At 41.9% G+C, this 25737-nt stretch overlaps 1 protein-coding gene across 4 annotated transcripts; it reads left to right on the top strand.

The window, feature by feature from the left end:
* Positions 1-1041: 1041 nt before the first annotated feature.
* Positions 1042-25737, top strand: LOC146648093 (5'-AMP-activated protein kinase subunit gamma-1-like). Of its 4 annotated transcripts, none has more exons than XR_014908472.1 (16): positions 1042-1535; positions 2807-2872; positions 4513-4768; positions 13612-13838; positions 16107-16158; positions 18324-18430; positions 20044-20125; positions 20663-20721; positions 20805-20850; positions 22082-22136; positions 22244-22370; positions 22755-22920; positions 23023-23060; positions 23151-23297; positions 23387-23570; positions 24605-25737. XR_014908472.1 is itself a non-coding variant. In XM_085389270.1 (16 exons), the coding sequence occupies exons 1-16, from the start codon at positions 1452-1454 to the stop codon at positions 24634-24636; spliced, it is 1638 nt and encodes a 545-aa protein (XP_085245396.1). In that variant the 5' UTR covers positions 1044-1451; the 3' UTR covers positions 24637-25737. The 4 variants fall into 4 exon arrangements, 3 of the variants coding, with proteins under 3 accessions (XP_085245396.1, XP_085245397.1, XP_085245398.1); XM_085389270.1 differs by having other exon boundaries at positions 1044-1535; positions 23387-23480; XM_085389271.1 differs by lacking the exon at positions 2807-2872 and having other exon boundaries at positions 1044-1535; positions 23387-23480.

The following is a 25737-nucleotide window of genomic DNA, read 5'->3' as shown; positions in this document are numbered from 1 at the left end:
TAACTTATAAATAACCTCAATGCAGTGCATTTACACTTAGAACTTGTCAGTGTAAAAAACCCCAAAACCCTGTAACAACACATTTAATCCCTGAGATATCTTTATATAAGAAAAAAAAACAGTTCTGGTAGCTTGCTGCCCAGAAAGTTTATTTATTTTTACTGTGGACTCCTTGGGAAAGGAAATGACATTTCTATAGTAGATAGAGGGGTAAAAAGACAAACCAGGAACTTGTTGGTCATTTAATTGTTTATTTATTACTTAATTAGTTTGGTTTAGTGTAAATACCTGCGGGGGAGGTGTTTATCAATAGCAGAAGCTGAAAAAACTTCAGAAAATACAGCTAAAATTCACAAAATTGTCTCTCCATATTTTACAGAACTCACCAGTGGACCCGATGGAAGTCTTTACCGGGGCGATTCTGTCCCCAGGGCCTTATGTTTGACACCCTTGAGATGCACGTGAAAATAGTAGCAACGATTTATTAAAGTATGAACTTCAAGCACAGAGCTACTACAAAATCAAACAAATGTTTTTAACTCCGTTTAAGGACAGAGAAGCATGTTGATATATATATTTTTAAATCCCTGCAGCTGTGGAGGTTACCACAGAGCTGTCAGGCCTGCATTTAACTTTGAAAGAAACACGGAAAGAGTAAGATAAACACGCTGTAAGATGCAGGCGGTATAAAGTACCGGTCACGATTCCTCCATTTTATTCGCACTAATTATTGTTGTTGTTGTTGTTGTTTTTAAGCTTTTCATTCATATCCAGCCAGAATCAGAGTGGCACTGACATCTGTCGGTGAAACATCTGCACAAGTCAGCTCCGCGCGCTGCTGTGTCAAACATGTTGTTCCCTTTAAAATGTGTTTGTTAGGGGTTTGTTTTTGTTGCTGTTGCCTTTTTCTCGAAGAAGTGTGAAAGAACAACGCTTCAGAAAACCGAACAGTGCCTTGAGATTTACAAATTCACGGACAGCAGCTTCCGGGGCTGTGCGACCAAAGAAGCTACAGGAAGTATAGTTTTTACCGCACTTATCCTCAGAAATGAAACGGCGGAGGCGTTTCTTTTCTCTGTAGATTTAATACCGAGGCGAAAAGGACCGCGGGAGGTCTCAGTTTCCTCTTCTGAGGAGGGTGGGGTTAAATACAGTGTGACATAACACCTGTAAGCAGTCCTCGCTGTTGCACGCCTTCTAATTTTTTGTGAACATGTGTGTGCCCTGCCTCTCTCTTTTCTTTTTTTTTACGGCCAAACCTACTTCCTGGTGGATGAGGCAGCTCCTCAGTGTTGTCGAGGCTAAAGGGAAGGTGGAGGCGGCTGTAGACGGTGTGCAGAAGCGATACAGCAGTTTTTTTTTATCCCAGTACACTTTATTAGTAGTATTTTGTATTTTTATTTTTTAAGGTGTTGCGCGTTTGCAGGGAAAAAAAACCCCCAAAACAAAACATGGGAAGCACGGTGATGGAGTCCAGCAAGGGGAGCTCAAAGAAAATACCAAAGAAGAGGAGAAGTCTGCGGATTAACATGCCAGTAAGTCGGTGAAGTATCAAATAATTTGGCTTCTTACTGAGACTCTATGGTGGGGTGGGTGGGGTAAAAGGCTGTAACTTTGAGTGGGCTTTAGCCGATTTCGGTGCATCGCAGTCTGCGAGCGCACGCGACGCATAAGAGCGTGCGTGACTGACAGTTGTCTCTGAGTCAGGACTTGGTTAATCTGTCCTAATGGCATGTAAACGCTCCCTATAAACACTCAAAAACGTGTTTTGCCTCTTTGCATTGAGCATGTGCAGCAGTTCTACCTTTATTGTGATTGTAGCCACCTCCCATGTTAGGGCTGCAACTATTGTTTACATATCATGTTTACAAAAATTTGTTATTATGCCAATAATAATTGTGGGGAAATAAAAATCCCAACACAGAGTCCCTGGTGAGATCCTGTTTTTCTAATGCAAACCCAACATTATTCGGTCTACTCTGGCACAAAAACAGGCGATGACACTGCTGATCTAATACGGCCCTGATTTACAGTTTTCTCTGTTTATTAAACTGGGTAATAACTATTTGCAATTGTGTAATCATTTTCTGCACAAGCTCCACAAAGCCTAGTTGTTATTGCGGGAGGCTTTATGGCTTTATTGTACCTCATGTTTCAAAAACAATTTGGTCACTCTGTCCTGACAACTGCTTCTCTCCTGGTAGCATTTGTTTTTGCATGGATCCACTATCAGATCCAGTGTGCTGCATAATTTGCTCGAGAATAACAAATGGACAAGTGCAAAATTTCAGCTTTATAGGCTGGAAAAACCTTCCCAGTGTGGCGTAAACCTTATGAATGCAGCTCTGTTTCTGTGGTTAATGCTCAAGTGTTAAATGTTGGAGCTTTCCATCGCTATGTGAACTTCCCCATTCTAAAAAAAATCATGGTGGAAAGTCTATTACAGCTGCATAAAAAATAAAATAACAGTACAGCTCTGCAAACTCGCCTAGTTACGTCTGTGCAGTTAAAACTGCCTTTCTGCAGCAACATGCATGGCATCATCGGCCTGAAGTGTAATGTCAAAACCAGCCCACAGTATGGGGAAGAAGAGTTTTGCCTTTCATTGTCCTGCAGAAGTTTCCGCAGTGGCAACACATGTTTACCTTCTTTTTGAATGTCAGGCTAAGAGTCAAAAGCAGGTGGGGTTAACCTATTTTCACGTAAAAGCGGACAAAAGGACATAAAGTGTCAGTTTTATGTTTCTGTTGTGTTTCCGGGTGAAGTTTGCTTTATCCCTGATGCTCAGATCTCTCTTCATGTGCAGGATTTCGGGGCGTTTAATGCCCCTCAAGTGGAGACGAGTGGCTCAACCAAAAGCGGAGCCCACACGGTACATTTTGAAAGATTTTTGTGAAATGATTCATTCACCTGCCAACTGTTCTTTTTGTTTTCCTGAGCTTGCTTTTCTTGCCACGCATCTATCTGCTCATTAAATGTGAATTTGCAAGAGCAAAATATTAGACAAGGTCATCCTCTCCAATTCTGCCAACCCGCACTGGCTTACAGTAACATTACTCCCACAGTGTCCAGGCATAGCACCAGCACATACAGGAAATTGATTTTTCTAAAAGAAAGCAGTCTCTTCCTACTGTCTCCTCCAGTTGATTTGAATAGGAACCAACTAACCATCCACTGTTACCTCATATCAGCCAAGATGCATATTATCTCAGTAATATTTGCGTGGTGCAGGTAAAAACCTGCATCGCCTTGTGTTTTGTAGGAGCAGATCTGTATCCACGCTAAACCCTGATAGCTGGTTCACTTGCCTTAACAGGCTCTTGCACAATGAAAGGGTGAGATTTGTTGGCAAACAACAAAGATGGGTGTGTGCTCTCAGATAGTTAGGGGATTGGTTTGAATAAAAATGTGTTTGTGGAGCAGGACCAGCCCTTAGCGTACGGCAAAACGGAGCTTCTTCTTGATTTCTTCTTCTTTTTGAGTTCTAGTATTAATATCAGACATCTTTTTTATGTCCCATTAGACCCCAGTGTTTATTTTCTTTTTCTCTCCACAACATGCAGTTTATCTGTTTCGGTGGGAGTAATTATTCTCCACAGACTGTTACTGCAACACCCCTGTTGCATTTAACTGTTTTCAGTAATAACAGCCCCTGAGCCGGAGATCCCTGCATAATCAAAAGCTTCACTGTATGGCGAGCCCACAAACGGTTAAAAGATTTGTTGTTGGCACATCCAGAGCAGGCAGCCGTCAGCGGTGGGAGGAGGCCCTCTCTGTCTCCAGCTAGATTGGCTGCCATCTCTCGTGTTTTGTTTTGGTATGGGCACAGCAAAGAGAGAAGGATTTCTCCATCTGTTTACACGATATCGACCTTGCAAAGGCACACTCATAAACACAGAAGGCCCAACTGAAAAATATTGTTACCGCAGTTTTAAGTAAGAGGAGTGCTGATCGTCTGATAGTGGATGTTATGGTGTCCTTACTGATTTGTCATATCACGTGGCGCTCCTCCGAACTGCATACCATGGCAACATAACAGAAAGACAGGTTTTGCACGATAAGGCACAGTTCTTTGTAGAAAAACAAATATCTATGCGCTCATGCATCACTTGTTTTTTTTCCCTGGTTGTTAGAATGTGTACTGATCAGTATTTTTAGTCTTTATAGTGTCTTTTACCACAACTGTAGTGTGATTGCACATGTGCCTTATTGCAGCTTGCATATGAAACTTCTCATACTGCTCTTTAGGAGACACCATTAACTGTCACAAAGCGACCAACTATACAAAACTTGTTTTGTTTTGTTTTTTAAAAAGGAGAAGTGACCAAAGAAGTGCAATCAGCAGCTGTCATTTCACAATAAATCTCTTCACTACTTTTGCTTTTTTCAGTACAGCCCCTTGCTTTGCACTGCACTTGCTGTCTCTCATAACAGTGGCTACACGCTTAAACGTAAACCATGCAATTGCAAATGTGCATAAATAAATAAATCTGCTTTCTTATTATCTCTCAGGGAGAGCGACTCATTCGTTCAGCCAGCCCCATCAAAGGAGGTTCTGCCAAGAGCCCGGACGTCACCACACTGCCTCCGTGTCCCCAGTCTGCTCCAGTTCAATCAAAGCCAAATTCAAGTTCTCCCAAAAGTATCTTCCCTTATCCCTCCCATCAGAACTCCCCTAAGTCCCCTCGTCGACTGAGCTTCAGCGGTATCTTCCGGTCGTCCGGTTCTCCCTCTTCGAGCATCAAACTCTTTTCCAGAACCAGGAGAGGTAAGTAGAAATGCAAACACTGCACTGCCTGCAACCTGCTTGTTGCACTGCAGTGTTCATGAATCCATTGTTGGAATCTTTGTTTTAATAGTTTTAAGAATGCATGGAAGAAACTTGTGCAAATATTTGAAGTCCTCTTTTAAAGCAGAGTTCTAAGAGGAAGACGCTTGTAAAGGAAGTAAGACACAATAGATGAAACTGTCATTTCAAAGATTATTTGGTTTTCCTGCTGTACGTACATGAGGTAAAAACCCCCACACAGGAACCAAGGCGTCTGCATTTTCAGTTCATCAGTTCAGATATCAGATATCTGACAATGTCGGTTCACCTCAGGACAAAGTTCAATCAGGTGAGGTGCAGAGAACAATATTTATTTTGTCACACCAGAGAACGGCACACAAAACGGTGCGCTCCTTTTGATACCCGACTGGTTTCAGAGAACCTTTAATTCTCACAATTGCAGATCTAGTCTCTCTCCTATAGATAAATAAGAAATAAACCAAAATAACAAGAAATTTAAAAAGAAAAACACCTGTATAAATTAGACACTCATTCACCGAACCACTCCCACTACCCCTCCCTGTATCTCCTTTTATCAGCTTCCATATTTTGTAGCAATAAGGAAGTGGAGTTTTTGGTTTTCTCTGAGTAGAAAGAGAAAAAGTAACTTCTTTGTTTTGTGCCGCTCTGCAGCCAACAAGGTCACAAGTCTTGTCAGACAGATGGCCGTCGCTTGAGTGCAGACAGACATTCTTCATAATCTCCTCTCAGATGTTATCAACTTTCTCTAGGAAAAGGAAATGGTTGGCTTTGTTTATTATCAGAATTAAGTTATCATCTCTCGTCCCCCCCCCACCAGCATTAAGCCGTGCAGGCAGTTTGTTATTAGGTTTCAAGCTCGGCATCCTTGGAGTTTGGAGTCCAGCCACAGTACGCGCATTAAAAAACTCACGAGCTGCATAATGGTAATACTGGTATGCACAAATTAGTAGAAATAAGACTGGGCAGAACAAGGTCTCATTTTATGAAGACCAGATTTAACTGGCACGTCTTTAGCTCTTGTGTCTCCATTTTTTTTGGTAGTTGGTCATTACATAAATTAAAAAAAAAACAAAAAAACCCACCCTGCCTACATGGAAACAGCCCTGTTGGAAGCAAGCATCAAACAGCTAAAAGGATGAGTCATTGATTTTTTGGCTTGTGCAAGTACCCATTCTTCTCTGTTTCCTCGCAAAGGGTCAGTTTGGCAGAGCTGCTGGAATAGCTCTGTTAGAGCCCAGACTGTAAAAGCCAGTGTGCTCAGTTTCCTCTGGAGATTGTTATGGATAGTAACGGGGACCAAAACACACCCCAACTGCTCCATCCCTCCCATCCCAGTTGCTGGTGATTAGTAGTGTAAGATGTGGTCTGAGGCAAAACACGCTTCCTGCTCACTAATGATGTGGCTTTAGATTATTGGTGACTAATAGCGACAGAGTATTTATAACTAAATATAAAGTCACTGAGTGGGCACTTGATCTGTTCACTTTTTTTTTGGAGTCAGATGTTTTTGTAGTAACCCCAGTTTTGCCACAAGGGTGCACTGAAGGCCTAGTTTGTCTTGATTTGACTTTCAAACTAGTTCTAATGAACCTTTGTAGTCACCTCTTTTATTAACATATTTGCAAGGAAACGAGTATTTTTGCAGACGTTTGTGTGGTCTCGATCATTTACATATATCATTCATCAGGATGCAGGTTTTCATGTTTAGGTGCACTTGCTGCAAATATGATTAGAATGCTTCCTCTTTCCCCGCTGGTCTAAATATGTGTTTTCACGTCGCCTGGACATTGTCAGTCTCTCGCTGCTCAAGGCAAGTGTAGCGCTTTCATAGCCTTATCTGGAAGTGACCAGACTCTCAGGAGCTCCTCACACAGCCATGCAGAGGTTTTTTTTTCCCACCCCTCTCACTCTCTCTGTTGCTACTGTGGGCTGCTTGTTGTCGGTAAATAAAGGAAGTAGGGAGTTTCTAAATTCATAAAATGCAGGCCTTACAAGGGCACAATGACTTTATAAAGTCACAGATGAGATCAAAGGACTTTAAGTGCTTTATGGCTTTCACACTTAACTAGCTTCAAACTGGCTTGAAATGAGTGATTTTCTCTCGGTTTCTCAGTGGAATGACAACTTTAGTGGCTTTATTCAGTGGCTGTTAGGTGATAATCACTGATATCTGAAATTCATATCAGCCATTGACCCACTGAGCAGATTGGAACACTTGCATAACATGTTAATTGAGATCTGTGCTGGGCATGCTTCAGCTAATGTGGGCAGCAAAGAGGCGGCCATCTGTTAAGGGTAGGAGAGGGTATTGAATGGAAGCTTTCTGATCAGCTGACAGAACATGGGATGTCCCCCTGCTGTCATCTGATGGGGGCAGGCCTCAGCAATCTTAAATGTCAGGCACCCGAAAATTACAACTGCCTCCACAAATGCCAGTGGTGCGTATCCTCCAGCTCTTTGGTGATGTCGAACTGCAGATTTAGAAGAATTTTAAATGAAGGAGACGTTTATGCAAGGGAACCTTGAGGTTGCGTTATCCCCACTCTCTGTTACATTGTGTTAAGACGGAGTGAAACAGATGTTCCTGTGCTGAATTTACTCTGCGAGCAGAGGGAGGGCAGTGGCAGACAGGAGGCGGGGAGATGTGCAGCTTGAGCCAATCGGTGGGGTTTCCTTTCCAGACTGGCCTCCTTTTACAGGCTGCTGACACCAGTGCTATATTAAAGTAACATCACCCACAGCTGCACCTGACAAGTCACAGCACTGACACTCCTGAGAGCAGGGGGAAATGCGCTGAAGTCTGGCCACACTTGCAATTTGCATCACTCGCAAATGGGAACATTTCTTTGCTGAGGCTCGGTGGAATTCACAGCTTTTCTACTCTCTTCTATCGAGTGTTAGACCTGCTTGCTGCTGGCTCTGTGGTTTGTAGAGTAGCTTGTACTCAGCACCCGCTGTGATTGTCTGTTTCTGTTCAGAACTAGAGAGGTACCTCCAAAAAAACAAATGCAATGTGGAACTTGACAGAACAGCTGAGGTTTGTTTTTCTCGCATAGTTATATTTTTTACCCTCTCACTGAAGGCATCCAGCTTCCAGAGGACCAACTCCTCCCTAAAAGACACCTTCAAACACAGGCGGCTGGATTTTTTTTTTATTTTTTTTTTTAACCTTTACGATTTTGTTTATCTAGCAAATGGAGTGACTCTTACCTGGGGCAGTTTATGGGGCTCTTTTTGTGATGCGGATGGTCATGGTCAAATTTAGCTTAGAGCCCACCACCCACTGTGTTCCATGAAGAGGTTTGGCAGCTTGAGGAGAAGCAAGAAACGGAAGGAGCAAGATGGGCTAGGCGGGAGGCATCAGTCCGAGGCGTCCTACCTGTCTGGTAATGTGTAGAAAGACATTCAAAACAATTTCCTCTAACATTTAATTTGCTTATTATTTAGTAATTTAAAGTCAGAAAATAGTGAAAAAGAACCATTAGGATTTTTGCTGGCCAACAGCCCAAAACCCAAACCCATAACCTCATAAATGAGATACTGCAGTAAAGAGCGCTCCTGTGTATAAATATGGCTATCAGCAGGGTGATGTGATATGAAAGTAGTAGTTTAACCTCATTGTCAGGCTAAAATGGTAAATCAGTGCTGGACAAACAGAGCTGTGCTCATTACCTCAGAATATTGGCTCCTGGGTAGCTTTGCCCTAAAATGTTGTATAAATTCCTTTTTCATGGATTTTGTCCATGCTATCAACTTACAACTTTAAATGCATGAATAAATGTCTCAATAAATATACTTAACATTGACCGTTCAGGTTATTCTCGTCATAGCAAATTATATTAAATAAGAGCAGCTTTCTTTTTTTCTTAGTCTATATATGTATGTGTGGTTATTAAGTGTAATTTCATGTGGCCATTAGAGCTTCTTTTAGTGGCTGGTTTCATGGCTGATCTCTGGTTTCACAAAAGCATACCATGCATTCGTGCTAAATAACTGGACACAGGTCAGTGGTGCTAAAGTTATGCAGGAGGGTCTGACGTGGAGTCAGCACTTAGTGATCGCTTGGCTAAATTCATATACATGCACGTACTGCATTGTGCTTGATTCACACTGTCTGTCTTTGCTAATTTAGCGATTAAGGTGTGTGTTTTAGTTGTTTCATGTCTTAAAGGAGACCCATTATACTCATGTCCAGTTCCATGAACTCTACTAAAGTATGTCTGCAAAACGTAGTGTTTAAAACGTGTCTTATTTCCCTTTAGCTAGCAATGTGAAGTCTCTCGGTTTCATTCACTACCTATGTTCATCTTCCCTTTAAACCAGCTTGGTTCTCATTGGCTACACTGCAAAACAGAAGATTACATCAGCAGGTCGGTGGGTCTTTTGTGCTCACTGCCAAAATCTGTGTACAGATTAAAGAGGAGAAAAAACTTTAAATAATAAGGAAGTCTGCTTTAAGATGAAAATGCAAAAGTTATATGTATTTATTTTATTGTGATCCTGTCATTATGTCATAACGAAGCAATTTATAGGCACTCAGCCTGATGTAGCATCGCTTCATTGTCCTTATTTCTGTCCCATTTCCAAAGGGAGTTCAGAGTAGCTGCTCCATTTGGAGTGTTTCATTAAAATAGTCAGGAAGTATTTCAGCTTAAAGCTTAAGCAGAGATTATCAGAACACACCGAGCTGAATCGTTTAACACATCTCCTTACATGTGGGTGAATCATTTACATTTATGTACATCATTCAGGTTTTCACGATTGAACGCAAGCCGTGGAAAACGAGAAGTAATAGAGATGCCAAACGAAAATACCAGATCACCATTGGAGATGTAATGCAGTTTTTGTGATGTGTTTAGTTCGTGTTAGTAAAGCACTGAGGGTCATTTTTGTGGTGTTCAAGTGGCGCTTTATCGCAAACTTCACAGCTCCTGATTTAGAGCCAGTCTGACCTCGGCTGAGTAGACGAGAGGAGCAGAGTCCTCTGTCGTAATGACTCATGTCCATATGTGGCTGTATGAAGTTCACTGTGGGCACTGTGGGCCTCAGCCTGACCCATAGGTCCTTTGACGCCGAGCATCTACACTGCGTAAACCATGTCGCTTATATTAGTCACCGCACCCTTAAGGAGGTAGACACCTGCGTGTAAAAATTCTTGTCAGAGCCAATTAGATACCAGTTTGCTACTCGGTAATGCTGTGTACATGAGTTTCTACTGTCAGTAGTACACTTGAGATTTTGCTAACCTATCGAAGACCCCAATTGTCAAATTCTTCTTGTTCCTAGAAAATTATTTAAACCCTCATGGGTGATTGGTGTCATGACTGCAAATCCCTACCATCTCTACAAGCTACACCTTATACTTTTACTTGTCTAAAGGCTGCAGAGCCATGTTGTTTTTTGGAATAAAACTGTTCTTCAAGAACTGAACTCTCTATCAGTTAGTCTGATAACTGAGTTGACAGGCTGACAAGAGGTTAAAAATCAGAAAATAGTGAAAAATGTCATCGGGATTTTATAAATCACAAGAATATGGCTTTGCATTTCTCTTTTTCGTCTGACTTGCAAACCCAAAACTGTTAAATTTATTATGATATAAAACAAACAAAGAGCATATTCGCATAATTCAGATGCTGGAACGAAATCCTGTTTGGTATTTGTGCTTGAAAATACACTAATCAACAAATTAGGGTGTTACTGTGATAAGGAATTGGCACTTTCATTATCAGGTTAAAGAGAGATGATAAATTACTGCTGCTTTTATCTCCCTGCACACATAGATTTTCACTTTTAGATGTAATAATAAAAAAAAAAAACCTGTTAGATGGACTGCTTGCAGCAAGGCATCCATTTCCTGTTTCCTGGGTTTGGGCTAGCTGCCCCTTATTAACTGGGCTAAAGAGAAGGCTCCCAACCCCGCTGTTATCTGCTCCTGTGGAATGTGCCACAACAGCGTGGCTAAAATAAGAAGGCTACACAGCGGAAGCAGGGCACACCAGAGAGGCCACGCCAACTAAATGTCAAGAGATAGTGTGGAGTGCGCTTGGACAGGCCGAGCAAAAATGTTTGCTTGAAACACTGAGCCTCCTTTAAGAAAAGATATCTTATAACTTGAGTTAATCATTACCAGTATTAGTTTTTGATTATGAGGCATGTAATTACTGTTTTTTTTGTTTTGTTTTTTTAACAGGTAAAGTAACAAATCCACACCGACGCCAATACACAGACTTTAAAGCTGACTCATTTGGAAATACAGCTTACTAAGTTTACAGTGGTCATGCTTTATTTCCTAGGAATATTTAAATATAAATACTGACTAATGCTGATGCTTGCTTGAGACCGACTGTCAGTAATAACCGTTCTGGATGTCCCGTGCTGTAGGCCTTGTAATCTGAACCGTTTGCTCCACATCATGCATGTCACTCATTGTCTGGCCTCAGAAATATGTCACTGGGATGAGGCCAGTGCAGCGTGAGTGTCGCATGTCACCCTGCGTAAGATCGTGGGCGCCTGATGTGAAAAGCGTGTGTGGTGGCTGTCATGTGACACACACCTACAATCTGACACTTCACCGGGAGGAGCTGCGTCACGGACAGCTGACTCTCACAGTGGAGTTATGTTTAATGTGGCTGCTTATGTTGTAATCGGCGTGGTTATGCTCGAGGGACACAAAGAACAAAAGAAAGACCTTCTTTTCTCCAGTTACACTCCTGACACTTTATTAGGTACATCACGCAAATACTAAGCTGGCCCTCTTTTTTTTTTTTGTCTTCAAAACTAATCCAAGAAAATATTTTGGTTCATATTAACGTGATAGCGCCACCGAGTTGGTCCTGTCATTCCACCGCATCCCGAAGGTGCTTCATCAGATTGAGATCTGGTGACTGTGGAGGCCGTTTGAGTACAGTGAACTCATTGTCATGTTCAAGAAAACAGTTTAAGATGATCTGAGCTTCGTGACATGGTGCGTTATCCTGATAGAAGCAGTCTTCAGAAGATGGGTACACTATAGCTGTAAAGGGATGACCATAGACCTGCTGTTTTCAGCAGTCAGCAGCTGTCAGGTCTCTGCAGTCATGTTGAAGAACATGTCACAGGTTTAATTACAGTTTAGATTCGGTGGTTATAGAGACACAGCCACTTAATTAATGAACTTGAATATACCTCATGAAAGTCTATGACTTATGAGTCAGTATCATTTATATTTAAAGTGTGGCGTAAACATAGGAGTAAAGAAAATTACATTTTCAGTGTACGTGAACAAAAATCGTATTAAAATAGCATTAAATAGCTTTCAAATCCATTTTTATTCTACTTCTGCTTGTGTTTTAATCTGATTAGTTTCAGACATTCACATTTAATTATAACGACATGCATCAAATTCAGCGTTAATGAGTTTCCAATCCAAAGATGAGTAACAGGAGCTCAGCTTTTGGACTCAGGATTCAAGCCTGATTCCCTCTCAGCACAGCAGACCTGGAGTGTGTCTGACTTAAAGTGAGGACGGGGAAATGTTAACACCAAATACCAAGACACTAACCAGGCTGAGTTTCAGATGGACTAACAAAAACAAAAGACTTTATGCACCCGCACAGGTGTTTCCACTTCTTGCTAATTAGACTTCAGCTAGACTGTAATTACATCCCACACAGTCCCGAGAGGACGTCTAACACGACGGAAGAAGTGAAACCCACAAACACCACCGTGGTCTTTTGTTTGTTTGTAAATGGATAATTCAGGCAATTCTATCTTAGTACCATCCATTTTCTTCTAATTCAGGGACTTGGGATGGGATCTGCAGCCTATCTCAGCAATCAGAGGTGGGGTACACCCTGGACAGGTTGTACACACACGGACAAACCCCACTAAGTGCATATCTTTGGACTGTGGGTGAAGACAAAGAATGTACAAACTCCACACAGATGATGGATTTGAACCCAGGACCTTCCTATTATGAGGCAACAGTGCTAACCATACAATTTAAATGTTTTATGGTTATAATATTTACAATGATGAATAGTGTTTTCTTTTTTTCCCCCACTGTGACCCACATTAGATCAACTGGTATTTAAATTGTGCTTTTCTAGTCTTAGTGACCACTCAAAGTGCTTTAGGCTACCAGTCATATTAAACCATATATTCATACTTTCAGCGCTTCAGCTTCCTCGCATCCATGGCCTATATAGAGTCTTTGGCCTGTGGGAAGAAGCTTGATTATTTGGAGGACGTGTATGCACAGGGAGAACATGGAGACTACTGCTCCACCATGCCACCCAGCGGGTGCAGAAACTCTTTTAAGCTTTTCTAGTTCAGTTACTCTTTATTTGATGTCATTGCTGCTTTTCAGGCATAAACTTGAAGATTTGCAGTTGAATCAGTGTCATATTTTTCTTTAATCTTCAACATGCTCCCACTTGTCTATTAAAGCTTGAATATGTTGCTAATTTCATGACTGAAGTCGATTTTACAGCTGTCTTTGAAATGTTGATTTTCTAGTGCTGTGTATCCCTGTGTAAAAAAAACAGGGCCACTAAAGCTTTATCTCAGTATCTGTGTTATTTCTCAGCTCATGGAAATCTCCTAGTTCAGATCGCTTTTGCTCCTCCGTTTATTGCCTATGACAGCGTTGACGGCATCTGCAGCAGCCACCACTGTAGCACCTCCTTCTCCAGCAGCAATGCTTATCATAGACGTCAATCAGCGCTGCGTCTCGGTGTTGCTGAAAGTGCGGTATGGATTGACATCCAGAGAAACAAGAGATAAGCTGAGATATCTATTTTGGACTCTGTATCTCTCTTCAGCCTCTGGACTCTCTACACCACCCCACACCCCAACCCAGGCATCCAGCCAACCAGTGTTCACCCAGGAGGCCCAGCAGAGCGGCCCCAGCCCTGAACGCCCGGAGCAAAGCTCTCGCTCTCGTTCCCTTTCCACACCTCCGGACACAGGACAGCGCCTCAGCCTCCCTTCTGCTAAACCCCCAATCCCTTCATCGAGCCCCGTGCCACCTTATTCTACCTCACAACAAGTGAGTCAAAAAAGATAAAAAATCTATTTTAAGAATTTATCTTTGACCCAGGGCAATTCAGCCAATGCCTGTGAGCTTTAACTCTTAAAAGAGTGGAAGTTAGAGTGAGTCTTTCAGATGGTTTGCTGCACATTCCTGCACCAAAATAAACAAAACATAAGCCAGACTTCATGTACAGCATCTCAAAACTCCAGATACAGATCAATGATGCTATAACTATGCAAGGTGGAAGTTTTTGGAGAGAGCGCTACAAGTTCACAGGCATTGACTGAACTGTCTCAGGGATCAGGAATTAACTGCATGAAATATGTGTGTTTAGGTCAACAACAAGGCTACTGAGCCATATCCTCCTTCCTTGCAGGTAAACTAATTTTTGCACCGGTTCAGTGTTGGCAACAAAAAAAGACTCCATGGGAAGCTGATAACTATTTTTTTCCCTTTGTGCCTGAATAACAGTGGCTTGCATGTCTCCCATCTATGAGTCATGTGCTTTGTTTACTCAGAGTCATGAGTTTATCTGCAAAGTGGTGTACAGAAGGCAGAGATGCAAATCCTTTTAATTCAGGTTCGCTTTTCCTCAAGCCTTGCTCTTGCGTCAGCAGGACTTTGTTTGTACCATAAGCTCTGAGCTGCTCTAGCTGCAGAGGAGAGGGTGTAAACATTGTCTTGACATAACTCAAACAGCTTTCAGTGTCAGCTAAGCCGCTGCATAATTGACTGTAACCGGAAAAACAGCTGAGAACAAGTTCAGTCTTTGTCACAAGACTTTTCACTGAAGGTTTATTTGGATTCTGACAGCCTGTGTCTGGATTTTATACCAGATTTCTTTGAGCTAGAGAGGAATTACTCCATCGCTCACTGTGCTGCTTTAATGAATAATTATCCGAAGACCCGTCTACTTTGAGTGATTGTGGATTCTGTGGAACGATGGTAAATCAATATTTCATCACCAGTGTTGTATACGGTTGGTATTAACACCCAGGGACACACGATTGTGGTTGGAGGGCGATGAGCCGGTGCGGGTCAGCTCCTCTGCACTTCCTCTGTCATACCTTAAGGGAGACTTGGAAAATAAACTGAAGTTGTTGCAGTTTACATTTTGGCCAGAAGTGATTAAATTCATAGATCCGCGCTTGTCTGCTTCTCCGTAGTTCTCCTTTATCCCAAAAGCGGTGCCTACTGCGATGCCGCAACCAGAGATTTATGAAAGTGCAGGGGTAGTTCTTTTTTTTTTTTTTTTTTTTGGACAAGAGAAGCGCTGTGTCACCGTTGCAGGGCAACACCAGGGGGGAAGGGGGTGGGGGCTGTTGAACATCCACGAGTAGGCATGCGGATGCTCTCCCGTTGTGCTGCAGTGGCTTCTTGTGAATATGTGCTTGCAAATTAGGAGCCAGGGGAAATCGGGTATCAACAAGCGCACTTTGAGTATGCAAATATCTCAGCATGACACAGCATATTTTCGGCTGGCTACTGCACTGTGCTGTCAGGGAGAGGGAGTCAGCACAATCTGCATGCCATATTCTCGGGCTCCTACTACAAGGACCCCAAAGAGTTGCTTTAGTTCAGCCATGTGTCTCGTTATGTCTGAAGAAATTATCTCTGTGGATGTGACAAAGGAATCCCCAGCTTCTTGCTGCTAAGCAACACAAGGGATTTCCTTATATGGCGAAGCACCCAGGTTGCGCTGCACGGAGGGGTGTGTCCTGAGCGCACGGTGCTTCCTGCTTTCTATCTGTACCCCCCGCCGACTCCCCCCCACACTCTTCGTGCCAGCGACTGTTATTGTGGTGAGTTTAGCAGATTGAGGCTTTAACAATGAATTGAGCCGATTCGTTGCAGCTGGATTACTGCTCACGCGTCTGTGCAGTGGCTGTATGAGCAGCGTTGGTTTCCTCCGCTGCAGCAAATGGATCAGGACTGTTCCACTGCGAGTTTTTAAGGGGGTGTGTGCGTGTGTGAGAAGTCTAATATTGTGCCGCTAAAGTTGTACCTCCTCTGCGCGAGGGTTCTTATCGCGTTACCTGCGTATATTTAGCGGACCTGTTGTAGGTTTACGTAATCGGTACAGCGACAGGATCGCACGTTGCGGTTTAGTAGTTTTGGTTGTTTTGCGCACCGCGTTCGGTGCGATCACAGTCTCCTGGGGCCGCTGGGGAAAAAGTCGGCGTCGCTGCTGCGCTCTCACAATTTACAGCAAAGTTTTTGTGTGTGTGCTGTGGGGACTTGCTGCGCTCTTCACGGCGAACTTGTGCCTTTGCTCTCTCCTAGGTCTACAGTTTATTCGAAGGCATGCTGGAGAAACTTGATCTAGACGATGATGGTAAGTTACCAATTGCAATATTTGCTGATCTAGTGCTCACCTTTTCCTGTGTGTGTGTTTGTGCGCGCGTGTTTGTGCGCTATCTTCACCTCAATCAGTCCTGGCTCGGTATAATGAGGGTGAAGATGATCAAGACGTGTTGCCAGATTCAGGTGAATGTACCACGTTTAAAAAATAAAAAAAAATAAAAAAAACTGCCCCCCCCCCCCGTTCGCAGTGCGCTGTGTGCGGCGCGTGTGTAGACCTGTTCACAGAGGGCCAGCTATTCATCCGAATTGTGTCAGTACCACCCTGCTGATTGCCCCCACAGACTGCTTTCTACCGGTGTGCTCTCAAAACGCGTGTGTGTGTGTGTGTTTGCGTTATTTGCCTCCTGTCTCCTTGTCGTCACTGTTTTAAATGCTGAGTGTTGCGGCAGGGTTGACGAATCAATGCGCATACATTTGCCCAAGAGACCATATTATAACCAATACAGACTGCTGGGTGCCAATGTATTGGGGTAATCAAAGGAGACACACACACACACTCTACACAGCATGTAGGGGAGGGTTTTAATTGGTGTGCTAACTATGTCATCTCCTTGAAATATAAAACGAATATTTATCGAAATGTTAATGAAAGCTCCTAAACCAACTTAAAATAAAATAAAGACATTTAAATTGACCTTAAGCAACTGAAATAATTTCCACGATTTTACACGATGCATTAAATCACTTATGAGCTTTTACTTGAACCTATCTGTGAATTTTCTGTCACGGCAACATGTTGCAAGGATGTTATCTCCTGCAGTACTTTCCTGTCCATGTTTTCCCACTGTTTGTGTACTTCTATGTTTAAAGCGTAATTATCTCTAAGATGGAGCACTAAAGTGGCTGTAAGTGGTTCAGTCCCGTAATGGTTAGTGTGTGTGGTGTTGTTTCCAAGCTCTCGTTTTATACTCCCTGTGAGATTTCCCCCTTCCTCTGTACGGAAATTAAAATATTACTTCTGTAGTTATCTTCTAAATATTTACTATTAGCTGACAGTGCTGGAGGAGGTTTTAAAACCGTTAGCTCTAAAACCCAATGAAAGCACCTCATTACAAATAAAATCATATCACTGGCAAATTGTGATTAAAAATTTAAAAAAAAATTGTTCTGCAGAAAAAGTTCCCCGTGAGTGTTATATGGATATTTTAAATACTGTAGATTAATTTGAACACAAAGTAACTTATAGTCTGTAGAATCACATGTTTGTAATGTAGCTGTACTGTAGGACCACAAATCTTGAAATAACTGGTTCAGAAACACAGACATGCCTCCTGGTATTGAGTTCAGAGTCTGAAGACTCTCCCAAGTGACGTAGGACAAAATAAAGGATGCACTCTGAACAGGTCAGCAGTCTGTTGCAGAGTACATTAAATATATATTTTTTTTAAAAATGAAGGTGATGTCTTAGCTAAATATCTGGTTAAACTTTATTTGGTCCCCCCCCAACTGATATTATACTGAAGGTGGTGGTGGTATCTGCACCACCAGACATTGTAAGAGCTGACGTTTGGTCTCCATTATCAGGACTTTCTTTAATAAGGTGCTAAATGAGTTATTAAAGACTATTTTACATAACACTTTGACCTCCTCTAGATTACACATGTTGACCCTGTTGGTTAGTAAGAGAAAACTTGTATTACGCTGATGAATCAGAGAAACTGTTTACTTGGGGTTGCTAGCTCTGTTTCTACACAAAATACAGCACCCTATGCAGAGCCAGCTTGCCTGAGATTTATCCACAATGTGCAAGTGCAGACAACTAGAAGCAGCTGTTGGTCTCCGAGCTTGACAAGCTCAGTCCATTTTTAACAGGACACGAAATAACTATGAAATCTAGACGCAACAGTTTTCAGTGAAACCAGATGTAAGCGGAGTTGCGCCTGTTTCCAGAGACAATTGTGGCCACAAGATGGCGCTAATGTAAAGGATGGATGTAAACTGGCACGTGAGCAGCTTTATGACAGAATGTTGTATTGATATGAAAGGAGAGATTGCTTTCACTTTACTATGTTTTAAATGATGCCAATTTTTAGATTTTACTAAACGAGCACAGCTTGCTTTGCTTTTTTGATAGAATGACACTGGTCTGGAAGTGTTTTCACACTGGTTTTATTTATTTTTTGTTTTGTTTCGCAGCTGCTGAACCCGAGAGTGATATTTACATGCGCTTTATGAAATCCCACAAGTGCTATGACATCGTCCCCACAAGCTCCAAGTTGGTTGTGTTTGACACAGCACTCCAAGTAAGCACAATAATATGCTCTGTCCTTTTGACTGCAGACAAAGCTGTTATGACTTTTTGTTGTTGTTGTTGTTGTTGTTGTTTGGTTTAAAAACCGAAGCAGGCACTCAGGCTAAGTTAATGTTCAATAAACTAAGCTGAAGTATTTTACCTCTCAGCAGTTTCTGTGAAGTGGCTGATCAAACTGTCATAAAGCTGTTAAACACTAATCCTCGAAAGTCTTTGATGCGTAGATCTTTAACTACTAAATGCACTAAGGCAATGGGTTAATAATCCTTATCTAAAACCAAGGAAAACTAATGTCATTGAGAGGTACACTACACAAGAGATTTTGAGTACTGTTCTACTTAACATGACAATAAGACTGCAATTCAGGATTAATTTTCATGTATCTAATCTAGTCTGTGAAATACTTGGATAGCTCTTCCTGTCATATTAAAATGTTGTGGTTTTGACAAAAAACACTACAAGACCTAAAAGAAAACCTATACACTTCATTAGGTACACCTGTTCAACGATTAATGCAAATATCTAATCACTCAATCATATGCCAGCATCTCAGTGCGTTTAGGTATATAGACATGATCAAGGTGACCTGTTGAAGTTATGCATCAGAAAGGGGAAGACGGATGACTTTAATGACTCTGAAGGTGACATGGTGGTTGGTGACAGATGAACTGGTCTGAGTATTTCAGAAGCTGATCTCCTGGAATTTTCCCACACAACCGTCTCTAGAGTTTAGAGAGACTGGTCTGGAAAAAAATAAAATATCCAATGAGAAGCAGTTCTCTGGGTCAAAATGGCTTATTCATGTCAGGTCAGAGGAAAATGGGCAGACTGCTTTAAGCTGATAGAGAAGGTAACAAAAATAACCACTCGCTACGTAAAATGTAAGAAAAGCATCTCTGAGCACCACGGGTTGAACCTTGAAGCAGAATGCCACACCAGGTGCCTGTTGGATAAGAACAGAGGCTAAAATGTGTGTGGGATCACCAAAACTGGACAGTAGATGGGAAAAATGTTGTCTGGTCTGATGAGCCTTATTTTCTGCTGCAAAATTACAATTCTAGTATCAAAGTGTGGCGTAAACAAGATGAAGTTCAGGCTGCTGTGGTGTAATGGTCTGGAGACATTTTCTTGGCACACTTTAAGCCCCTCAGTAACAATTGAGTGCTTAAACAACACAGAGTACCTGATTATTATTGCTGACCATGTCCATCTTTATGGTCATCTTTATGACCACAGTGTACCATCTTCTATTACCTGCTTCCAGCATCATGTCACAAAACTCAAATTATCTCAAAACTTGTATCTTGAACTTGATTGTTCAAGAAACGCGTTCACTGCATTCAAGTAGCCTCTACAGTCACCATATTTCAGTCAAGCCGAGCACCTTTGAGATGTGGTGGAACAGGAGATTTACATCGTAGATGTGCAGCTGACAAAATTACTGGGCAATGTTTCCAGCAGATCCAACCCAGTACTATGAAGGTGTAACTAATAAAATAGCCGGTAAAGGTGTATCGGTTTATGATAGGCGTTAACTCCTAAGAGTTCACAGAATAATAAACAGAACAGTCACCACCTGCAATCAATTCAACGTTTCTTTGGCAGGTTAAGAAAGCCTTTTTTGCCCTGGTAGCCAACGGTGTGCGGGCTGCTCCACTATGGGACACAGAGAAGCAAAGCTTTGTGGGTAAGAAACTTGACAAATACCCCTTTCTTATTGTTCACTAAATAAAATACAGTTTATTGAAGGACCTGCTATTTTTATTTGGGTTTTTTTTTTTTTTTTGACATTTAAAAAGCTTCCCCATCAAAGATGCAGTCAATTGTGGTCTGTATTCGACTTTTACACATTTTACCGTGTGAGTATAAGTTCAAGAGTTTAAGTTCTTGTAATAGAGTTGTATAATAAGCTATAAAATGCAGAAGAAATCCTGTATTAAGAATTTAGATGAGAAAAAGAAAATGAGAAAAACATCTCTGTAAACTTCTGTCACTACAGTGGTGTCAAAAGGTAGAGCAGAGGTGAATTGGATTTGCTGTGCTTTACTGAAACGACTTGTGATGAATAATGAATGCAGAGTCAGTGTGAGAATAAAGCTGTGGTGTGCTGTTTAGACCACGCCCTTATAAGCGCTGTCTCTACCCAGCTGCACGCAGGCTTGGCTCTGTGTTGTTATTCATTATTTCAATGTGATTTTTTTTTTAATGCCTGTTTTCATTGCAGGAATGCTGACAATCACAGATTTCATCATCATACTACACAGATACTATAAGTCACCGATGGTAGGTGCAGGTCACAGCTAAGGCGTGTGAGATTTACCCCTCGTTCCACCAAGACGTACAGTTTTCTTTTGGTTCTCTTTCAGGTGCAAATTTATGAACTAGAGGAACATAAGCTCGAGACGTGGAGAGGTAAGTGCTTGTTCTCCTGTGGTGCATGGATATTGTAAGGGTTTCTTTCATTTTTACCAAAAAAAAGAAAAGTGTGAAAATGAATAAATACCTGACTTGGACTGAGGCTGAAGGAATGCTGTTTGTCTGTTTGGGAGTGTGGAAAGGATTAAAAAAGAAAAGTCAGTGTGATACACGAGAAAATTCCACCTGACCCAAAACTATTTGTACTTGTTTGTATCCAATGACACGCTGATAATAAAAATGAAACCCCATTAGACCAAATGATTCCTTAATGGATAAGACAAATGATGTCAAACTTTCCACTAGAAAGAATAACATACAGTCATGTGAATGCAAAGGTTTTCACAGGACTCTGTGCAGTCATGTGGAAAAACTAAGTACACCCTTACTGTGTACACAGGAATTAAGAGTAGCAGCTGGGTGCTGATAATGAAATGCTCTTTATTAATTGATGATCAGTAATTTTGATCACCTCTGTAAAAGCAGATTTGCTTTTACTGGTCTGGAGCATTCAGGTGTGTGTTAAAACAGTGCTACATTGGCCCATTGGCAAAATGTCCCCAAGGTCAGACTGCACAGTGCTCAGAGAAACTGCCAAAAACCAGGCACTCAGACTCGGGTTTTTGAGAACTCTGCGAGCCTCGAGTAGCATGTTAAAGTTCATCACGGTACAATTAGAAAATGACTGAACACTTATTACTTGTTTGGAAGGGTTGCCAGAAGTCACGCATGAAGGCCAGCGGTCCAACAGCTAAAGCTGGGTCATGCAACAGGAAGTGTTCCCAAACACAGCCGCAAATCTGCAACAGAATGTCTGAAAAAGTGCAAGAATAAAGGTGTTGCAATGATTCAAAGTCCAGCCCTCATCCTTATTGAAGTGCTGTGGCAGTTAAAAGAGCTACGAGTACCCACAAACGTCAATTAACTCAAACCGACGTTATAAAAAGAAAGTGCTCCAAAATTCCTCCCCAACAATGTGAGAGACTGATAAAGCCATAGAGAAAATAATTACTTCAAGTTGTTAAGGCTAAAGGCGGTTCCACAAGCTGGTGAATTATGGGGTGTATTGCATAAAATCCTGTGAAAGGTGTTTTTTCATTTGACTGTATGAAAAACACTGAGCAAATAATTAAATTCTTGTTTGTTTTTTCTTTTAAATATATGGATGCATATATTGTCTGTGTAGAAGTGATTGTAAGCCACCATTGTTTTGTTTCCTGCCTTGCAGAGGTTTACCTTCAAGCAACATTCAAACCTCTGGTGAACATATCACCAGATGCAAGGTATGTTTTCAGAAGGAATAAAATGTGTAATGTCTCGTTACGTATTTGTGAGTGAGAGGATTTTTTATTTTTTATTTTTTTGCAACTAACGTCTGCTGTGCTTGCAGCCTATTTGATGCCGTCTACACTCTCATCAAAAACAAAATTCACCGGCTGCCTGTCATCGACCCCGTTACAGGGAATGCACTTTATATTCTCACACACAAGAGGATCCTCAAGTTCCTCCAGCTCTTTGTGAGTCCAACCCATCAGCTTGCATTAGCATGCATAAGATCAACGTGGTTTATTGATTTTTTTTAAATTTATATAGGTACAAATGTGTATTATGAACTTTAGATGGGCTTTTAAACTACATACATGATTCAATAAGAAACAAACTTTTTTTTCTTTTTTTAAATTTGTTTTAAGCATGAAAAAATCAGAACAACATATAGAGCAATACAGGGCACAAACTGATTAAGATTATGCAGGCTGGAGACCTTCAAGGTGCTTTCTCTAGTCTTCTCTCACTTTCACTTAATTGGCTCCCCCTAGTGGTCAACTTTTTAAAAGGAAGAAATTGGATGAATTGTTTTGACGTCTTCCTGCCTCTTCACTACGAGTGTTTGTGTGCCTCAGATGTGTGAGATGCCAAAGCCAGCTTTTATGAAACAGACTCTTGGCGAGCTGGGCATCGGAACATACCACGACATTGCTTTCATCCACCCAGACACACCCATCATCAAAGCACTCAACATCTTTGTGGAGCGGCGAGTGTCTGCTTTGCCTGTGGTGGATGACTCCGGTGAGACCACAAACTTCAATACTGGCATCGTGTACCTTTTTATCAACGCAACCTAATCAACTTTATACTGATTAGATTTTTTTTTTGTTCCTTTTCTTACAGGCAAAGTTGTGGATATTTACTCCAAGTTTGATGTGATTGTAAGTTTAAACATACCGCATTTTTTGCTTTATCAAATACTTGGGGCATACTGTTGTTTGGTTGTTTGTTGATTGTGTTGTTGTGTGTAGAACTTGGCTGCTGAGAAGACGTACAACAATCTGGACATTTCAGTGACCCAGGCTCTGAAACATCGCTCTCAGTACTTCGAAGGAGTTATGAAGTGCCATAAAATGGAAACGATGGAGACCATTGTGGACAGAATAGTCAAAGCTGAAGTAAGACACAGAGACGCTGGATTCAGTTCCTCAGGCGTAGCCCCACTGCTGATTTCCAGCTCACCTGTAACTGTGCGTTATTGCTCCAGGTGCATCGGTTGGTGGTGGTGGATGAGCGCTCCAGTATCGAGGGCATCGTTTCCCTGTCAGACATCCTTCAGGCGCTGGTGCTCAGTCCTGCAGGTATAGATGCTCAGCATTGCTAGCGTCAACTCCCCCTCTGCCCTGGACCTTGAGCTCTCTCTCCCCACCTGCCCTCTAACCCTGCCAGAGGTAGGAAACATGCCTGTTTGGCTTGCAGCTGACTATCACCTGTAGCTGGCTATGAAGAGGCATGGTGGCCATTTGTCCGGTGTCCTGTTTGTCCTGCTGGCTGCAGCATTGTGCAGCAGTGTTTTGTGTGGATTTTTGTGTTTGGACAGAATGCATAGATGAAAAAACTTGCAGCCGGTTCTTGAGTAAAATTAAAAGTAAATGAGAGTTTGGTGGTTTTCAGTATACAGTGGCTTTTGTTTAGAAACAAGGAATAATGTGTAAGTAGGATAAAGGGAACCTCTGTTAACAAGGATGAGTCCACGTTAGTATCGCACTGGAATTCATTGTACACGTGCGGTACTTCAGTTTTGCAAAGGGCTTTCCACTGCGGTCCAAATGTTTGCTCCCTCCAGACACTTTAATGAACTATGTATGCTCTGCTTTGCTGATGTTTGGCTTGTTTGGCCTGCAGCAAGCTCTACATTTAGTATTGATGTGCTTGAAAGAAACTAACATGCTTGCACAGTTATTATTTAATTTTTTGTGTGTGGTTTGTTCAGATTATAACCCCATCAGATAAGAGATGGTGCAAAGTACTTGAAAGAAAACGCAGCACACAGGCCTTTGTCACCTCATGAATTCTGTTTTTTAACCCAGCTCTTATTGACGTCTCTCAAGCCGTTTCGGGTTCTTCCTGAGTCTAAACAAAGTCTAGCGGGGCAGTTGTGGAGAGTTTTAAGGAGAATAAACAATGTTGTTTTGATAAAACAGGAAGTTCAGTTGGCGGGATGTTGTAACAGCAGGCAGACTTGTGCTCACACACCTGCTTTTATTGACCTTGGTGTGTAACTGCAGTTACACAGAAATGGTTGTTAAAATTCCAGTCATTGGTGTCGAGCCTAATTCCAAAAATCAAAAAGAATATAAGGATCAAATTAAAGTTTAAACTCTGCTCCTGTCTCTACTGCAATATTTATATTTACTTTCCCTGTTAATTCATAACTTGTGCTCCCCCCCCCCCCTTTCTCCCCCTTCTTTCTTCTGCTCCCCAGATACCTGTAAGGAGGAGAACGCGACTGAATAAGATGTGGATGTATCAGCTTAAGTGGAGATGTGGTGGGAGTAATTAAATTGAAACATTAAGGTAGGGAGTGTAAGGCTGAGTGGAGCCAGGCTGAAGGTCCCAGATACCCCTGAAACCAATGCACTAATAAAGGCTTGGAACCCAAAGAGCTAGACTGCTGAGTGAAGTGGACTTCTGCACTGAAGATTGGATTTTCTTTTCTTTCTCTCCTGAATTTCTTCTTTGTTTGTTTTGTTTTGTTTTTTAACACTGATCAGATATGCATATGTTAAGGGTGTAGACACTGATCAGCTGCAACATTAGAACCACTGATGGGCGGAGTAAATATTGAGTCCAGTGTGTTCTAATTGTGTTTTGGGTTCTGACATTTATGAGGTACATAACATTCCTTGCTTGATGATTCTGCTAAAACAAGACTGATTAGACTCTAAATTAGAAGAAACGAGAATAGGTCATAGAAAAAGTGTTTGAACGTTTTTAAAAATCTGAGTTTTCTGCATGTTATTGCAGAAAACTCGGGGGAAAAAAAGTGCCAAAGATGCTCATGAGTTGTGTACAGATGCCTCAGATTAGTGGAAAGGGGCTATAGCCATCCACCAACCACCTGAACCAGCCCATCTCTGACACCCAAGGCAAAAATTCTCAGGAACACTTCAGTAAACTGCTTCCAAACTTCCCAGATCCCAATCTAATCAGTCATCCCTGGGGAGCACAGGTATGACCTGATCCACCAGGGGTTTGCCCTCATTGTATGATACCAGATAGAACAGGACACCCAAGGGTCCTGTCTCCATTCTCAATACACTACAGCAGGTTTGGTGGTGTGACGGAGACCTGCCAACAGTATTGGGACGGTGGTTCTTATGTTGTGGCTGATTCTTGTTAACACAGATAAACTCCATTACGGTCTCTTTCTGGGGAAAGTTTGGAAACGTCAACACGGGTTCTGGTGGGTTTGGGATTCAGCGTTTCGGGTTGTGTAGTTACAATCATGCTGCTGTCATCACAAGTTTAAGTCATGTCGGAAGGCGAGCGTTAACTGGTAGCAAAACCACACGTCACCTGCAATGTGGCCACTTGACGCCATTAATTGCCAGTGCC

Source organism: Rhamphochromis longiceps, linkage group LG18 (genome assembly GCF_057381845.1).
Source record: "Rhamphochromis longiceps isolate RC_006_pf linkage group LG18, R_longiceps_female_GT1.1, whole genome shotgun sequence".
NCBI lineage: Eukaryota > Metazoa > Chordata > Actinopteri > Cichliformes > Cichlidae > Rhamphochromis > Rhamphochromis longiceps.
This window is presented reverse-complemented; position numbering and strand designations above follow the sequence as displayed.

Excerpts from the sequence above, each read along its gene's own strand:
- LOC146648093 (XM_085389270.1), top strand. The coding sequence starts at position 1,452 with ATGGGAAGCACGGTGATGGAGTCCAGCAAGGGGAGCTCAAAGAAAATA. Across the intron at positions 1,536-2,806 it reads GTCTGCGGATTAACATGCCA|GATTTCGGGGCGTTTAATGC; the intron begins GTAAGTCGGTGA and ends CTTCATGTGCAG. Across the intron at positions 23,298-23,386 it reads ACAGAATAGTCAAAGCTGAA|GTGCATCGGTTGGTGGTGGT; the intron begins GTAAGACACAGA and ends TTATTGCTCCAG.